At 43.0% G+C, this 15,775-nt stretch overlaps 1 protein-coding gene across 1 annotated transcript in view; it reads right to left on the reverse strand.

The window, feature by feature from the left end:
- ATP8B4 (ATPase phospholipid transporting 8B4 (putative)) overlaps nt 1–15,775 on the reverse strand; it is a 155,913-nt gene that overhangs the window by 111,063 nt on the left and 29,075 nt on the right. The window contains exons 3-4 of the mRNA XM_073303976.1: nt 10,321–10,434; nt 8,557–8,655 (exon numbers count right to left, since the gene is read on the reverse strand). Of these exons, the coding sequence (XP_073160077.1) occupies nt 8,557–8,655; nt 10,321–10,434 (213 nt within the window). The remainder of the gene's footprint in view (nt 1–8,556; nt 8,656–10,320; nt 10,435–15,775) is intronic.

Raw genomic sequence — 15,775 nt, forward strand, 5'->3', positions numbered from 1 at the left:
GCAGAGGTGGAAAGCACTGTCTCGTCTCGGGGGATCGGTCGCGCTCCACTACCCTCTGAGGGATCTTAGTGGCTGCTTGCCCTCGTGGGGAGCCTCTACTGTTTCCTGCAGCACATGCTGTGTCGGCGGCGCAGGTGGAGGCCTCTGCTATCTCAGCGACATGAGAGCTTGGGACTTCGATGTCATCAGGGGTTTGGGTCCCCTACCACTCCTGGGAGTTGCAGTGGACCTTTTAAGGAGCTAAGAGCCCCAACCGGCACAGATGCGTGGCTCTGGAGTGGCTGGGCAGCCCAAGCTGGGTCCCTTCCCATGGCCCTTCTTGCCTGGTGCTGGGGAGCCATGCTTCCTTGCTTTCTTCTTGGGCACCGGCAATGGGAAGCAGTGCCAGGCAGGTACTTGGTGAGTCTTGGCAGGATGGCTTGGAAGCTGGATGAAGGACAGACTCCATGAAGACAGCCTGCAAACGAATATCCCACTCCCTCTGACTCCTGGGCCGAAAGTTCTGACAAATACGGCACTTGTCCTTCATGTGTGATTCCCCCAAGCACTTGAGGCAGCTGCTGTGGAGGTCACTTACAGGTATAGGCCTGTTTCAGTCCACACAGGGCTTAAACCCGGGAGACCCGGGCATGCCCTGCCTGCGGCAAAGTCCCCACTGGGATTCTAACTACTAAACTACTATAAACAAACTATTTACAAGGTCCTAAAGCTCAAGTCAGTAGAGACAAAACTGCTAGCCCTTGCTATGCAAGGAAAGGCACTCTGACTAACCACCGCCGGTTGTAAGAAAGAACTGAGAGAGTGTAGAGCTGGCGGCGCCTGATATACCGACGCATGAGCATGGCACTCAAGGGGGCGCTGTCACCAGCCCTACAGATACCGCTAAGACAAAAATCTCCAATGACCATGCACATGGGCATGTGCACACCCTAGAATGGAATGAACATGAGCAAGCATTTGAAGAAGCATTAGGCTTGCACTTGCCCCTTGAACACACCCAAGGGTGCTGGAACAAACTTTATAGTGGGGGAGCAGATGATGGAAGCCATAGAAACCAAAGAAGTAGACTTTCTAATGTGCTGGGGGGCCTACTTCCTCCTCTCCAGTGCCTCCTGCACGCCACAGAACAGCTATTTGTGGTGGGCGGGAGGCACAGGAAGGGAGTGGGAGGCGCTGATCAGCAGGCGAGAGGTGCTGGAGAGAGGGGGAGGAGCTGTGGGGGGCTGCTGGTGGGTGCTCAGCACCCACCATTTTTCCCATGGGTGTTCCAGTCGGCGCCTATGATGGAAACCATGCATTTGGTGTTTGCTATCACTACTTCAAGCCAGCACCACTAGTTGCTGCACCACTGAACACACCTTGCAGAATTGGGGCTCACAGGTGTTACTTAAGAGCATTTTAGTCTGATTCTGAGGGAACAATCAGCCCAGTTACAGGAAAATATAAAACCTTACTCATGTCAATTAGTAAGCCTATTTGAAGTAAATACTACTCAAGGTCAATAAGGGTTGCAGAATCTAGCCCAACATTTTTGATTTTCAACTCTTTGGCTACAATAGGCTCTTTCCATTTCTAAGACACACATGCTCAATACTTATTTTATTAAAAAATCATTTTTGGCCCAACATTCAATCATCATTACATTTTATGACTTTCTTTGAAGATGAAACATGTAAAATGACTTATTTTTGAGAAACAACTTGTTACAGCATGTATTTTTATTCAAGAAAAAAAACTTAGTGGCTGTCAAAGGTTTTGTTAATGTTACACATTAAAGAAATCCAAAGCAACCCTGGCTTTTTACCAGATAGCTTACTCTAAATGTAATAGTACATTTATTTAAACATCAATAGCACAAACCGTCTCAAAATTGTTTTACCTCTAGTTTGGCAGAAAACTTATTTTATGTAATTCAAGAATTATTATTTATTTGTTATTTTTATTATTTCTTATTTTGTATGGTCTATTTGTTCTCAGCGTGAAGCAAGTTCCATTTTTATTATCAAAGTTTGAGAACCTTGAACTGAAGACTAAGCATTGTGACTGCCAGATCAAGCGAATGCTCTTTCAGTGATGTGTTGTTATCTGTGATTGTTTAGAAACAGGGGCTGTTTAGAAACAGCAAGCAAATTCCATGGATACCAAAGGCATTGCTGCTTTTAAAATTTTTAGAATTTGTATATTGTTCTCACTGAACAGGGGTGATGATGGTGGTATGTTCCCACTAACACATCTGAGCTGGCTTCCCTTCATGCTCAGTGGGCAGCCTTCTTCAAAAGGTCTCCACAGTCAGATAATACATAGTAGAGAGGACACCAGACTAGCTGCTTTACCTTTTCTTTTAATTTTACTTCAAACATACTTTAATTTCTTATAAAGACGTCGGCTGAGATTTCCAGAGGAGCCCAAGGTAATTCATTGGGAAATTCAATGGGATTTGGGCATCTTACAAAGGCTTTAGGCTCCTTTGTAAATCCCAGCCATATATTTTTAATGAAAGGATAAAGGAGAACTCTACGGGTGGAGGCGGAGAGGTGGGCAAAGAGACAATTGTTCATAGATTTGTAAGGCCAGAAGGAACAATTATGAAAATTTAATGTCACCTCCTGCATAATACAGGCCATAAAATTTCATCCACTAATGATTTCTACTTGAGCTAGAGCATTTCTTTTAGAAAGACTGCCACTCCTGATTTAAAGACTAAGGCTACGTCTACACTCCACACCTTATAATGGCGTGGCTGTGTCGCTGCAGCTGCACTGTTGTAAGGTGTACTGGGTAGCCCACTCTTTGTCGCAGGGAGAGAGCTCTCAAGTCTCGGTGACAAAATAAAACCATGCCGAATGAGGGGCGGTAACTTTGTCGACAGAGAGGCTCCCGCCAATGAAACACTGTCCACGCTTTTTGCTGTTAAAACTTTTGTCGTTCAAGGGGATGTTTTTTCACATCCCTAAGTGACAAAAGTTTTAATGAGGAAAGTGCCAGTATAGACAAAGCCTAAGTGACAAAGGGTATGTCTACACTGCAAAGAAAAACCCATGGCACTGCGGCTATGTCTACGCTACTGCGGTAAGTCGACCTATGCTACACAACTCCAGCTATGTGAATAACGTAGCTGGAGTTGACATACCTTAGGTCACGTTACCGCAGGGGGTCAACAAGAGAAACTCTCCTGTCGACTTACCTTACTCTTCTCGTCGGGGGTAGAGTACAGGAGTCAACTGGAGAGTGATCTGCTGTCGACTTGGCGGGTCTTCACTTGACCCACTAAATCAACCACCGGTGGATAGATCTCAGAGCGTAGATCCCAGCTGTAGTGTAGATGTAGCCTGACTCTCAGAGCTTGGGTCAATTGACTGGGGCTCACAGGGCCTGGCCTGCGGGGCTAAAAATAGTGTAGATGTTTGGGTTTGGTCTGGAGCCTGGGCTCTGAGACCCTCCCCCCCTTTGGTTGGGTTTCAGACCTCAGACTCCAGCCCGACCCTGAACAACTACACTGCTCTTTTTAGCTTCAGTTGACTCAGACTCTGAGACTTGACACTGGGGGGTTTTCTTTGCAGACATATACAGAGAGCCCATAACATCCCTTGGTAACTTCTTCCAATGACTTATTACCCTTACTTTTAAAGTGCACCATACTTTTAGTCTGAATTTGTCTAGCTTCAACTTCCATTGAATGCCTTTGTGTGGTATATCTATTAACAAATCTTATAGAACCTGATTAAGTCACCTTAATCATCTATTTAATATGCTAAATAAATAAATAAATAATGCTTCTTAAATCTCTCGCTCTAGGTAAGGTTTTCCAGAACCCAAATCATTGTCTCTTTTCTGAACCCATTCTAATTTTTGGAAGTGTGGACACCAGAAAAATAAATATCCATGTTAAATATATCAAAAGACAATGAAGAATTACTGACTGAAAGCTTCAGGATTAAGCTAGCAAGTTGACAGAGAATAGAAGGATGGGGAAACCTGGCTGTGGCAGAAGCTTGGCTTTGTCAGAATAAGCTGAAATGTGTAAACTTGGGCTGGTGAGGGGTAGTGTGAAAGTCTATGAGAAACTTTGAGGGAAGACAGCTGCCATTATAAATTAGAGGTATACACATAAATTTTCTTGGAGAGAGACAAAGCAAACATAAGATGAAAAAGAGGGCACACAAAATACGTACCCGGACTTGAGCTCATCAAGAGCAGTTTGTGACAACTTCTTACTACAACTTAAACTTGAGTGAGGATTTATCTTTCAGCATCCTTCATCTTTCTAGTAAAGGGATGGTAGTGGTGGTATTTCCTTTTTTTTTCCCCTTGTCCAAACACTTTTTCTGGCTAATCACCATAGTCATTTGATACTTCAGTTGTTTAATGAAGACCAATCCTAATTTTTCTCAATAATTTTTGAGAGTTTGTATTCAACCTTGGTTCAAGACTTAATATTCATGTGGAATAGATTAAGTTGCTCATTCATTTTCGTGTTCAAGTTTACTGCACCTCTGCTCTTCTGACTCATGTCAACATGATTTATTTTTATACATATTAAAGGTCACAAGCTGGATTTCATTTTGCTTTGGCTGTAAATTTTAAATCTATAATCAGTAACTTTTCTGATCACCATAAGATTTGTTTTCCTGTTTCTTTGGTACTGTTAAGAACAGCTTATGTGAGAGAGGCAATGTAGTGTAGTGGTCTATGAGTGGGCAGTCTCATCTGTTCACAGCTTTGTCACCACTTCACTTGTGTGATCTTGAATAAACCACTTGAAATCCTTGCTTCTTAGTTTATCCATCTGTAAAATTAGTAAACCACCTCTCAGGGCATTGAAGAGACTTAATATTTGCAAATGACTGAGATCCTTGAATAAAAGTGTGTGTGTGTATACACACACACACGTATGTGTGTATACACACACACACACACGTATGTGTGTATACACACACACACACACACACGTATGTGTGTATACAAAGTATTTTTATACTTAATCCTGTCTGATATTTTTTGCTTTCTTTTCTATTGTAAAACACACTCCCCTCCTTCTACAGAGGAAGAGACAGATAACACCATTTTAATTTTAATGAGGCAATTCTCTTCATCCATTATAGATTATTTCTTTTGCTTGTCATTTTTCATGGTATTCTCAAGAGCATAAAGGAAATAGAGCCAACTGGTTGCAGACTAATACTACTGAAAACACTCTAGTTACACTGTCCACATGCTAATTTGGAGAGCTTTATGTGTGGTTACAGAGATTACCTGAGGCAGGTCAAACTTAGTCTAACAATCTTATCAGAACCAATACAGTCTTCTACTTTTTGTTCAAGAGTTATCAACTGTGTTTTAAACCCTGAGAGACTAACATGTTCTAATCCTATGAAAATTAACAACAAAATACATGCCAAGCTGTCCCCCAGTTCTTCTTTCTGTTCTCTCACTTTTTCAGCTTTCATATCTCCCTCACAAATTTTTCTTTGCAAAAAGACCCTAGTGTCATGTGGCGGTTTCTTTCAAACACCTATTTAACGGATTCTTGGCGTACAGGCTTCTGAGAGAGACAAGGTGGGTAATGTAATATCTTTTATTGGATCAACTTCTGTTAGTGAGAGAAACACACTTTTGAGCTTACACAGAGCGCTTCTTCAGGTTTGAGAAATGACTGTCACTGCTAAATACAAAGTGAAACAGATTGTTTAGCATCAGTAGTTAATACATATTTTAAGGGACCATGCAAGGTGAAGGGTCTTGTTAACTGGAGAGAACAGAATTACTCATGAACTTGCAGATGCTATGATAGCTCATGCTGCTCAGTTTTCATTCAAAGATCTTGGTATCAACCACATTCTTTTAATTTAAAATCTAAGACTGATCTTATGATGCTTGTGCTCTCCCAGTAAAAATGTTGTTTCCTCCCTGCTTTTCCTCTCCCTTTAAATCTGTTTTTATTTTTCCTGACATCAAAGCTTGTAATCCTTGGAGTCATCTGAGTCTGATTAATATGAGCCTCAAAAAAAGAAAATAAAGTTCTGACGGTGCAACTGTCTTGTACCATCTCACTGGGATACAGAGATTCTTAATCATGCCTGTATCACGTTCTAACTGAACTATTCCCAATAAATCATGTATCACTCTTTACCACTTCCCTCAAGAATATCAGCTTTTGAGATTTCAGAAACTTACTCCTTATCCAAGAGAATTTCCCTGCTCTCCAGTGAAATGTCAGTGTCTTTAAAATCAGTCTGCTTACACTGAAGTCATTGTCATGTTCCTTTATACGCTACCTTGGAGAGCTTATTACTTCATACTTCCCAAGGCAAACCCAGCTTTCCATTTTAAGTAAAGATCAGTGCTTGATCTCAGCTAGGATTAGTAACTTTAAATCTCCATAATATGAAATAGACTGTACTACCCTTCTAGGATTGTATTCTCAAGGTACATCTATACTATGATAAAAGACCTGCAGCATGGCTGCGGCTGGCCCAGGTCAATTGACTCCGACTTGGGCTGCAGGACTATAAAACAGTAGTGTAGACTTTTGGCCTCTGGGGGTATGTCTACACTGCAATTAGACACGTGCGGCTGGTCCATGGGGCTTGGGCTGTTGAATTGTAGTGTAGATGTCCAGGCTCAGACTGGTGTTCACGCTCTAGGACCCTGAGAGGTGGGAGGGTCCAGAGCTTGGGCTGCAACCCACATCAGAACATCTACATTGCAAATTAGCCAGAGCCCTGCAAGCTTGAGTCAACTGGCATGGGCCAGCCATGGGTATCCTAATGGCAGTATAGTATAGACATACCCTGAGACCCCACAAGGGGGCAGGGTCTCAGACCCTAGGCTACAGCCCATGGGCAGCTGCTGAACCAGCCATAGGGGGAGGCTAGCCCCCAGCCCCTCCCCTTCTACTTAAGGCCCTGCCCCTCACCATCCCCTGAAGGAGCCCAGAGCACCCCCACCATAGCCCTAGCCCCAGCCCCCTGCCCCAGGCCACCCAAGCACCCCCAGCCATGGAGTGCCCCGAGCCATGGAGTTCCAGCTGAGCCCCCAACCAGAGCACTGGGAAGCCAGGGGGTGCAGTTCCAGCACCCCAAGTGCCAGGTGGGCAGTGCAGCCACGGAGCCAGCACCAGCCACCATGAATCCCAGCACCATACCAGCTCTCCCCAGCCCCAGTCAGCCTAGGCTACTATGGAAGAGCAGGAAGGAATTGCACTGCAGGCAGGGGCCTGGGGGTGAAGCATGGGCAGGGCCATGCCAGGCCATTTTGGGAGGCACAGTCTCCCCTAGCCTATGATACCCGCCACCCATGCTGCAGCCTGAGCCTGAATTCTACAGTTATTTTATAGCCCCACAGCCTGAGCGCTGCAAGCTCGGGTCAGTTGACCTATGGTCTGAGACTCATTGCTGTGGGAGTTTTACAGCCACATAGACATATCCTAAAGAATCTGAAGAACTCAGAGGTTTCTCTGCTATTGCAGTAAGACTTCTGCCTCACAGATCCATTTCACCACTCCTTGTCCCTTGCATCATGTCTATGATTTTCCATTGTTTTCTTTCCCCTCTTTGTGCTTTACCTGATGCAAAATGCTTCACATGGGGTTAAAAAAACTGCACCAAGGTAGCATCAGAACATTTTAGCCATAAAGTATGATAGCTATACATGAGATCTAACACAAAAGTTAGATTTAAAAGGTCATCTGCAATAGTGTTTTGTTTAACTTCGTTTCCCCAATCTAGGGTTCATATAGACACATGGATTGTTTTAAAATTGGGGAGAAATACGAATAGTGTATTTTACAGATAAAAGTGAGATTTGGTAACTAAAAACTCCATGCCACTAGTAAAATTCTACACCTTTACTCCTCATGCATTTGACTCCTTTTTTGGCCCCCACCCCTTCCCCCGCCCACTTCCACCCTTTCCAAAGTGGAAAAGGGAGTGTAAAAAAGCCGTTTATATAAGTGCTTTAGGATCCTTGCGAGTCACTATATAGATGCATTATGGTTTTTATTGTCATTATTTCATACAAATATTATGTCATTGTAAAAAACTGGGAGCTTTGGAACTAACAAGTAAGAGCAGGATCAAATGCTTTACAGTCATAAAAGTTACAAGACTTTGGCCATTATATGGGATAAGTTAACAAAGGGTTTGAAAATGACTAATATTTATTTTTGGAATTTATTCATTTTAATCTGTTTATACAAGACTTGGGACAAGGATTTACCTCCATCAGATCTATTATCTGTGATTTAATGAGCAGATTATAACACACTGTGTATAATACTTACTGACAGAAGTTGTAACAGAATGGGAAAGGAAGACTTCTAAATCTGTTAAATTGAACAACAGCACAACATCTACCAAACATATTTTAGACACTGTGCCTTTTAAGACACAAATGTGCTCAAGTGATAGCAAATAAAGCTTTTTTGTGAATACATGTGCCCCTTCTACACAGTATGGCACTAGAATCAATATGTGAATAATATGCTACCTAGTAATTTATGTAACAGTACAAGGACAGCTGAAGACTTTGTAAAAGTAACTTACTGCAAATACTTACACAGTCATCTGTCGCATCTTTGACAGCAGTAATGGTAAATACCATCATTAAAGGCACAATGGTAGTAAACCAAGACAAGGAGGATATTTCTGGAATCAGCTACAAGATAAAGTTCTATTAAATACTTTTAAAAAAAATCTTAGTGAAATTTCAGTAACAATATTTCAAAGTAATATTTTTCATAAAAAGTAGTCCTGTAATAAAGAAAATCTGCTACATTGTCATAATTAATACACAGGGCAGGTAAAATTGCAGCAAATGGAATAGTGTGTAAATGAAGAGCCAAGAGGGGATGAGCTGGAAGAAAGAGAAAAAGAACTAGAGAGAACCATGGGGAGAAGAGTAGATATGGGAGAGAAAGATTAAGAATGGATAGCACAATGAAAGAAAAATGGGGAGAGAAAAAGAGAAGCAGAGAAAATGAAGCAAAAATAGAAATCAAGGAAAACAATGAGAACAGAGATGAATAACTCACACTGACTTCAGTGGGAGGTATTCATAACCTATGAGAGGAGAATAGGGCCCAAGTAAAGCAAAAGGCCATGAAACAATACAAAAGTGTAAGAAGACCTACTGTGAACTAAACCGTGAGTAAACCCAAAATACATTTTGCTAGGTATATGGAACCTTAAAGAATGCAATACAAGGGAGAACACTCAGAAAAAGGAAAAATTCCAAAAAGAGAGACAAGATGGGTGAGGTAATATCTTTTATTGGACCAACTTCTGTTGGTGAGGGAGACAAGCTTTCGAGCTACACAGAGCTCTTCTTCAGAGGCTCCTTCTTAAAAGATCCCAGACCTGAAGAACTCGGTGTAGCTCAACAGCTGTCTCGGTGTAGCTCAACAGCTTGTCTCTTGCACCAATATAAGTTGGTCCAATAAAAGATATTACCTCACGCACCTGGTCTCTCTTAAATCCTAAAACCAACAGGGCTATAACAATACTGCATACAAAAAGTGAGATGGAACAGAGAAAATGGCAAACAAATGAGAGCCACAAACAAAGAATGAGAGATTAGAAAAATGTTTATTAAATAGCAGGAAAGATTTTTATTTTATTGAGATCTTTAAAAAATATTCTGTGCCAAACTTGTACATTTGACTAGGGTTTCATTTAACTATAGATGCAAAATTCAGATTTATTCAGGTCCAGATTTCAAGTCTCCCAAAAGTTTGGACTTGGGATTCCATTACAGAGAGACTCTAATCATGAAGTTCTGATTGGGATGTAGATTTTAATTTAGACAAGAATAGTTTTCTATATCACCTCACATACTCTAGGCATCCTACAGAGATCATCAGGGCTGGTTTACTTATCCAATTAACTTAAGTTTAAAAAGGAACAAGCAAACCAGTTTGGGTAAAACAAGAACTAACCTGGGCCTTCACCCATACCTCAAACTGCATCTAATCATTTGAGGAACTGCCCTAACAAAGAAGTCTGGTGCTGCTGCTCCTTCTCTGCTTCACCACATGTGCCCAACAGGCTCTTTCTCCCTCTTGTCATGCCCATTCAATATTATCTTGGAAATACTCTTAATAGAGTTCATCAGAAACAGTCATTTTAGGCTATTTGATATTTGTCCATCAACGGCTACATTTTAATACCCATGAAATCTGATCAACATAGAACAATTTTACTCATTTGTTTGGTATTTTAAGTGGCTATTGCATTGCTATTAACACAAATAATTGGGTCTTTTTGTTAAGAGAAGAGAATATCAAAATTACACTTCCGCGAAAAAAAGGAAGTTATACATCACCTGTAAAATCAGAAGGGAAAGGAAGTAAGCATTTGCAACCCTCTGGAACTGTTCAAATAAATTAACTGGCAAGAAAGTAAGAATGTTGTATTTAGACGTTTTGATGCGATTGTTCTGAAAAATAAGAGAACAACGTAATGCATGTTAGTACCAGCAGAGAAAAATCTAAACTTATACAAAAAATCTACTTCAAGTTTGGAACACACAGCAGTAATGACACTTAAAATCAGAAAGTCATCTTGTAGCATCTCAGTTTTGTTACAATTATTGCTTAAATTGTTGATTATAAATATTACTTAAATTATTGGTAATAGAAGTTCTAATTTTCAACAATGTTTTAAATCAAGATATAAAATCTTTAGGCAATAAATGGGAGCTTCCAGATTCCTTATCTGGAAACTCTTATTTAGGGCAGGTAAGAGAAGCGTGTACACACTAGGAGAAAGGATGGATTCAGGAAGGGTTCAGACACATACGCTCCTTATTCAGGAGCAATACCCAAATAGTGGGGGCTTGGGGCAAGGGGGCCGGGAAGGGGATTCCAATAAGGGTTTCATGTATTTCCCAGCAGATGTCACTGCAAGACTGAAGCACAGAGGAGGCAGATATTAAGCTATGCTAGAGGTAAAATGCAACACCCAATAGCAAATTGCACACCCACACACATTTGCTTGATTCTTTTACTTTAATGCTCTGAAATGTACAACCCCATTCAACACAACCTACATTTAGCTTGGCTGCTATGAAAGCCTGGAATTTATTATTTTGGGGGGGGGGGACTGCAAGACCCACAAAAAGAACATATTTCATTTCTGAAGTGGACCTTGTGATTCTGGTTATCTTACTATCTATGGCCCTCACTTCTGCTGTTTTACCACAACAAATGTTTTCCTTGGTGACAACTGTGATTACTTTTACAATACTATGAATATAAAAAAACCTTAATCATTCATTAATACTATAAAAGAGCCAGACTCACCCCTGCAGTGCCTCCTGCTGGTCATTGGGAATTAGTGCTTTTCCAGCCTGGAGTGCCCTCTGCAGTCCAGTGATCCACACAGCTCTGGCCCCCGTGTCCCTCACAGACGCCGGTACCCCTTTCTCTAAGGTTCTGCTCCCTGGCAGTACCCCCACACCCTGCCGCTGGGTCTTCCCTTCCGGGGGAACCCCCAACCCACTATCCCCACCTTGCCTCAGTCTAGGCTACTGCCAGTCATCACCAAGCCCCCACTCCCTGGAGCAGACTGCAGTGTAAAGACCACTCATCATCGGCAAGGGGGTTCAGACCTGCTGTCTTCCTCTGTCTCCCAGTGCCTCAGACCAGGCCCTACAGCCTGGGGAGTTGCCAGCCTGGAGTGCCCCCGCTCAGCCTGCTCCTCCCCCAGCACTGCACCACCCTCAGTACTCTGTATGGCAGCACAGGCAGGCCCTACTCTTTCCCAGCCTAAAGAGAGACTCCTTAAGCCACTAGCTCACAGCTTACCAGCTGGGGCCTGATTGGGGTGTGGCCCATGTCATAAATATAAAGGGAATATAATATAAAGGCTAACCACCTTTAAATCCCTCCTGGCCAGAGGAAAAACCCTTTCACCTGTAAAGGGTTAAAAAGCTAAGATAACCTTGCTGACACATGACCAATGAGGAGACAAGATACTTTCAAAGCTGGAGGGGAGGGGGGAACAAAGGGTCCTGTCTGTGTGTGTGATGCTTTTGCTGGGACCAGAGCTGGAATGCAGGTCAGAACTCCTATAAAGAGTTAGTAAGCAATCTAGGTAGATATATGTTTGATTCGGTTTTGTTTAAATGGCTGATAAAATAAATTGTGCTGAATAGAATATATATTCCTGTTTTTGTGTCTTTTTGTTAATTAAGGTTTTGCCTGGAGGGATTCTCTATGTTTTGAATCTGATTACCCTGTAAGGTATTTACCATCCTGATTTTACAGAGGTGATTCTTTTACTTTTTCTTCAATTAAAATTCTTCTTTTAAGAACCTAATTGCTTTTTCATTGTTCTTAAGATCCAAGGGTTTGGGTCTGTGTTCACCTATGCAAATTGGTGAGGATTTTTATCAAGCCTTCCCCAGGAAAGGGGGTGTAGGGCTCGGGGGGATTTTGGGGTGAAAGTGGTTTCCAAGTGGGCTCTTTCCCTGTTCTTTGTGCACCACTTTGGAATAAAGGTTCAAGAACAAAGCATAAAGCATAAAGGTTCAAGAACAAAAGGTAAAAGTTTGTACCTTGGGGAAGTTTTAACCTAAGCTGGTAAGCATAAGCTTAGGGGGTCTTTCATGCAGGTCCCCACATCTGTACCCTAGAGTTCAGAGTGGGGAAGGAAACTTGATAGCCTAGCTGCGGCTACTTCCCCAATCAGCCATCCCCAGCCACAGCCCTCTCCAGGGCTGCTTTTAACCCCTTCTATTTTAGGAGCAGAGTAGCCACCCGGCTACAAACACATATTATCTAATTGTAACTTATGCAGCACAGTATAACACATTACATATGAAAGCATGTATCAGAGTTCATTGTTCTTTCAACAGGCTAGCAGACTGATATCATGGGGTAAATTAGTTTAGTCTGTATCAGCTGTTATTCTGCAACTCGGAATATCACCTCAGAGAGGTCTGTCTTTTCAAGACATGTTAATTTGTAACTAATCTGAAATTTTGCTAGTAACCAAAAGGAAAATGCTTTGTAAGGGATAATTATAATTTGCTGCTGGTACCATGTCTGTTATAGCCAAGACAAAAATGAAAGTTGTACTGCTCCAATCACTTCCTCAAAGGGTCCATTTTACTGTCTAAATATAAATCCTCCAGGTCATTGGTATGCAAAGCAGTAAGTTGTGCAAGAATGCCCACAGAAAACCCATAAATGCTGTTACAACTCTGAATTAGGTCCACCAGTGGACACTCACTAGATTGTTGTATTTGGATCAACCCTTGGGGTTCCATATGCTCTTGGCCTTTTAGGTTCAAACAGAGTCTTGGCCAGGGGCGGGCAAACTACACCCCACAGGCCAGATACAGCCTGCAGGCCATTTTAAGCTGGCCTGCGAGCTCCCGCTGTGGAGTGGGGTCTGGGGCTTGCCCCACTCTGATGCTCCAGCCAGGGCACAGTGTCGGGGGCTGCACCATGAAGCTCCCTGCAGCCACGGGGTGGGCACACTCTGGTGCTCCAGCCAGGGCACAGGTGCGGGAGCCACACCACGCAGCTCCTGGAAGCCATGGCATGGCCCCCCTCCAGCACTCCAGTCAGGGCACAGGGTCGGGGGTCTCACCACGCAACTCCCGGAAGCCATGGCATGGCCCCGCTCCGGTTCCTACGCACTCCAATGGCCCCCTCCAGCGCACCAATGGGAGTTGCAGGGGAGGTGCCTGCAGACATGCTGCTGCTTCCAGGAGCCGCTTGAGGTAAGTGCCGCTGGGAGCCTGCACCCCTGAGCCTCTCCTGATGCCCCAACCCCCTTCCCCAGCCTTGATCCCTCTCCCACCCTCCAAACCCCTTGATCCCAGCCTGGAGTACCCTCCTGCACCCCAAACCTCTCATTCCCAGCCCCACTCCAAAGCCTGCACCCTCAGCTGGAGTCTGCACCCCTTCCCACATCCTTGATCCCCCTCCTGCCTTCCAAACCATTCAGTCCCAGCCCAGAGCCCCCTCCCACACCCCAAACACCTCATTTCTGGCCCCACCCCAGAGCCTGCACCCCAACCAGAGCCCGCACCCCCTCCCGCACCCAACCCTAATTTTGTGAGCATTCATGGCCTGCCATACAATTTCTATTCCCAGATGTGGCCCTCGGGCCAAAAAGTTTGCCCGCCCCTAGTCTAGGCACTGGCTCTGGGTTTCTAGGCACATTCTCAAGGTAAAAATCCTTTGTCTAGGATCCCTTCTGAGATATACAGCTCTGCAGTCCTAGGCCTAGGAAAACTAGTGTCAGTTCCCCCAAGCTTCCCCAGTAGTTTTTGCAAGTACACAGAGTTCAACCAATGCTGTGCACCTTTCAGATTACTGTTTCCCCTTCAGGGACTACATGATAATGAAAGCAAGTAACACAGATACTTTATAAGGAATTTCTAAACCAATCACACTTTACTCATGGACAAAGCACAAAAGATATCTATAGAAAACAACAACAAAAACCTGCCGTCAAAAGCCTCCCTCCAATAGCCTCACCATTTCAACAACCCTCAGGTTTTTGCCAGTCCTTCCACAGCCCTGGGTCCCAGGACCATCCTCTCTTCTTGCACAGCCTTGCAATCTGGTATCCTCGCTCTTTAAAATGGCAGGTAAGAAACCCTTCCTTTTATAAGTTTCCAGTCCCCATGTCAGGTGACCATTCCAAATGGCTTCAAGTCCCTCACAGAATCATAGAATATCAGGGTTGGAAGGGACTTCAGGAGGTCATCTAGTTGGAAGGGACCTCATCAGCTGATCCATTGCTTAGTTACAAGCCTACTTGGAAGAACTGGTTCATCGGGTGGCAACTAGCTCATTGTCCTAGGATGCTTCCATTTGAATTGGAGTTCCTCCAGGTTAACAAACCTTGATTGCTTTCCACTGTTAGCCTTCTGACAACACCTCCAGGAATCCCAGTTCAATATGGAGATTAAAAGACAACAGTGAAGGTACAGTGCAGTTTTACACTTCTGTGGCATTCATAAAACAAAATGGATATAGTTTGATATAGATACATACAGACATACATTAGATGCTATCTTGGATCACTGAGTGGATACTGTAGGCTAAAATCTGGCTGCCACATGAACACAATGAAACCCACAAATAGAGGAGGAATATGGGGCAGAAGTTCTACATGCAGAGATACTGGCTCCCCCCAAAAAATCCATGCAGAAAACACGTGACAAGAACCGAGATGGGTATTTCTGGCAGGGCTACATTAGTGTGCTTAGGGTTCCTGACCCATGCAGATTCTTCTTTCTTTTAGGAGGACTTATCTGCTGAGTCAATATTTTGGGAGCCAACAATCAAAAAGAGCCACTGATGGTCAGGCTGTGGACGCAAGGTACTGATGCTTCTGCAGCTTCAATGTGTGTCTATTTTGTGGGCATTTTTTCAGATAGCCAGCAGATGGCCATATATTTGGTATATGAATACTTATCTAATATTGCTTTCAATATATATGTGTTATGCCCAATTTCTAGAGGAAGTTGTATATTTTATTTTATTAGAGGATCTGTTTTAAGTTAGTCCTGGCTAATGAAATCTACCTAAAACTATCATAGTAGTGTTTAAATTTAGTCAAAGAAAAGAGTCTCCACTTTTCTGGCCAAAGTTGAGGCAGTTGGGAAGATCTGGAGCTGAGAGAGACGGATATTCACTTTTGCAATGGAATTTGGTGGGCATAGGTAGAATTACTCCTTTGTTACTCTTTTTTAGAATTATTTTATACACTTTATCAGCTTCATAATGCACTATTTAGTCATTTCTCTTGATGTA

The sequence above is a fragment of the Lepidochelys kempii genome, chromosome 10 (genome assembly GCF_965140265.1).
Source record: "Lepidochelys kempii isolate rLepKem1 chromosome 10, rLepKem1.hap2, whole genome shotgun sequence".
Lineage (NCBI taxonomy): Eukaryota > Metazoa > Chordata > Testudines > Cheloniidae > Lepidochelys > Lepidochelys kempii.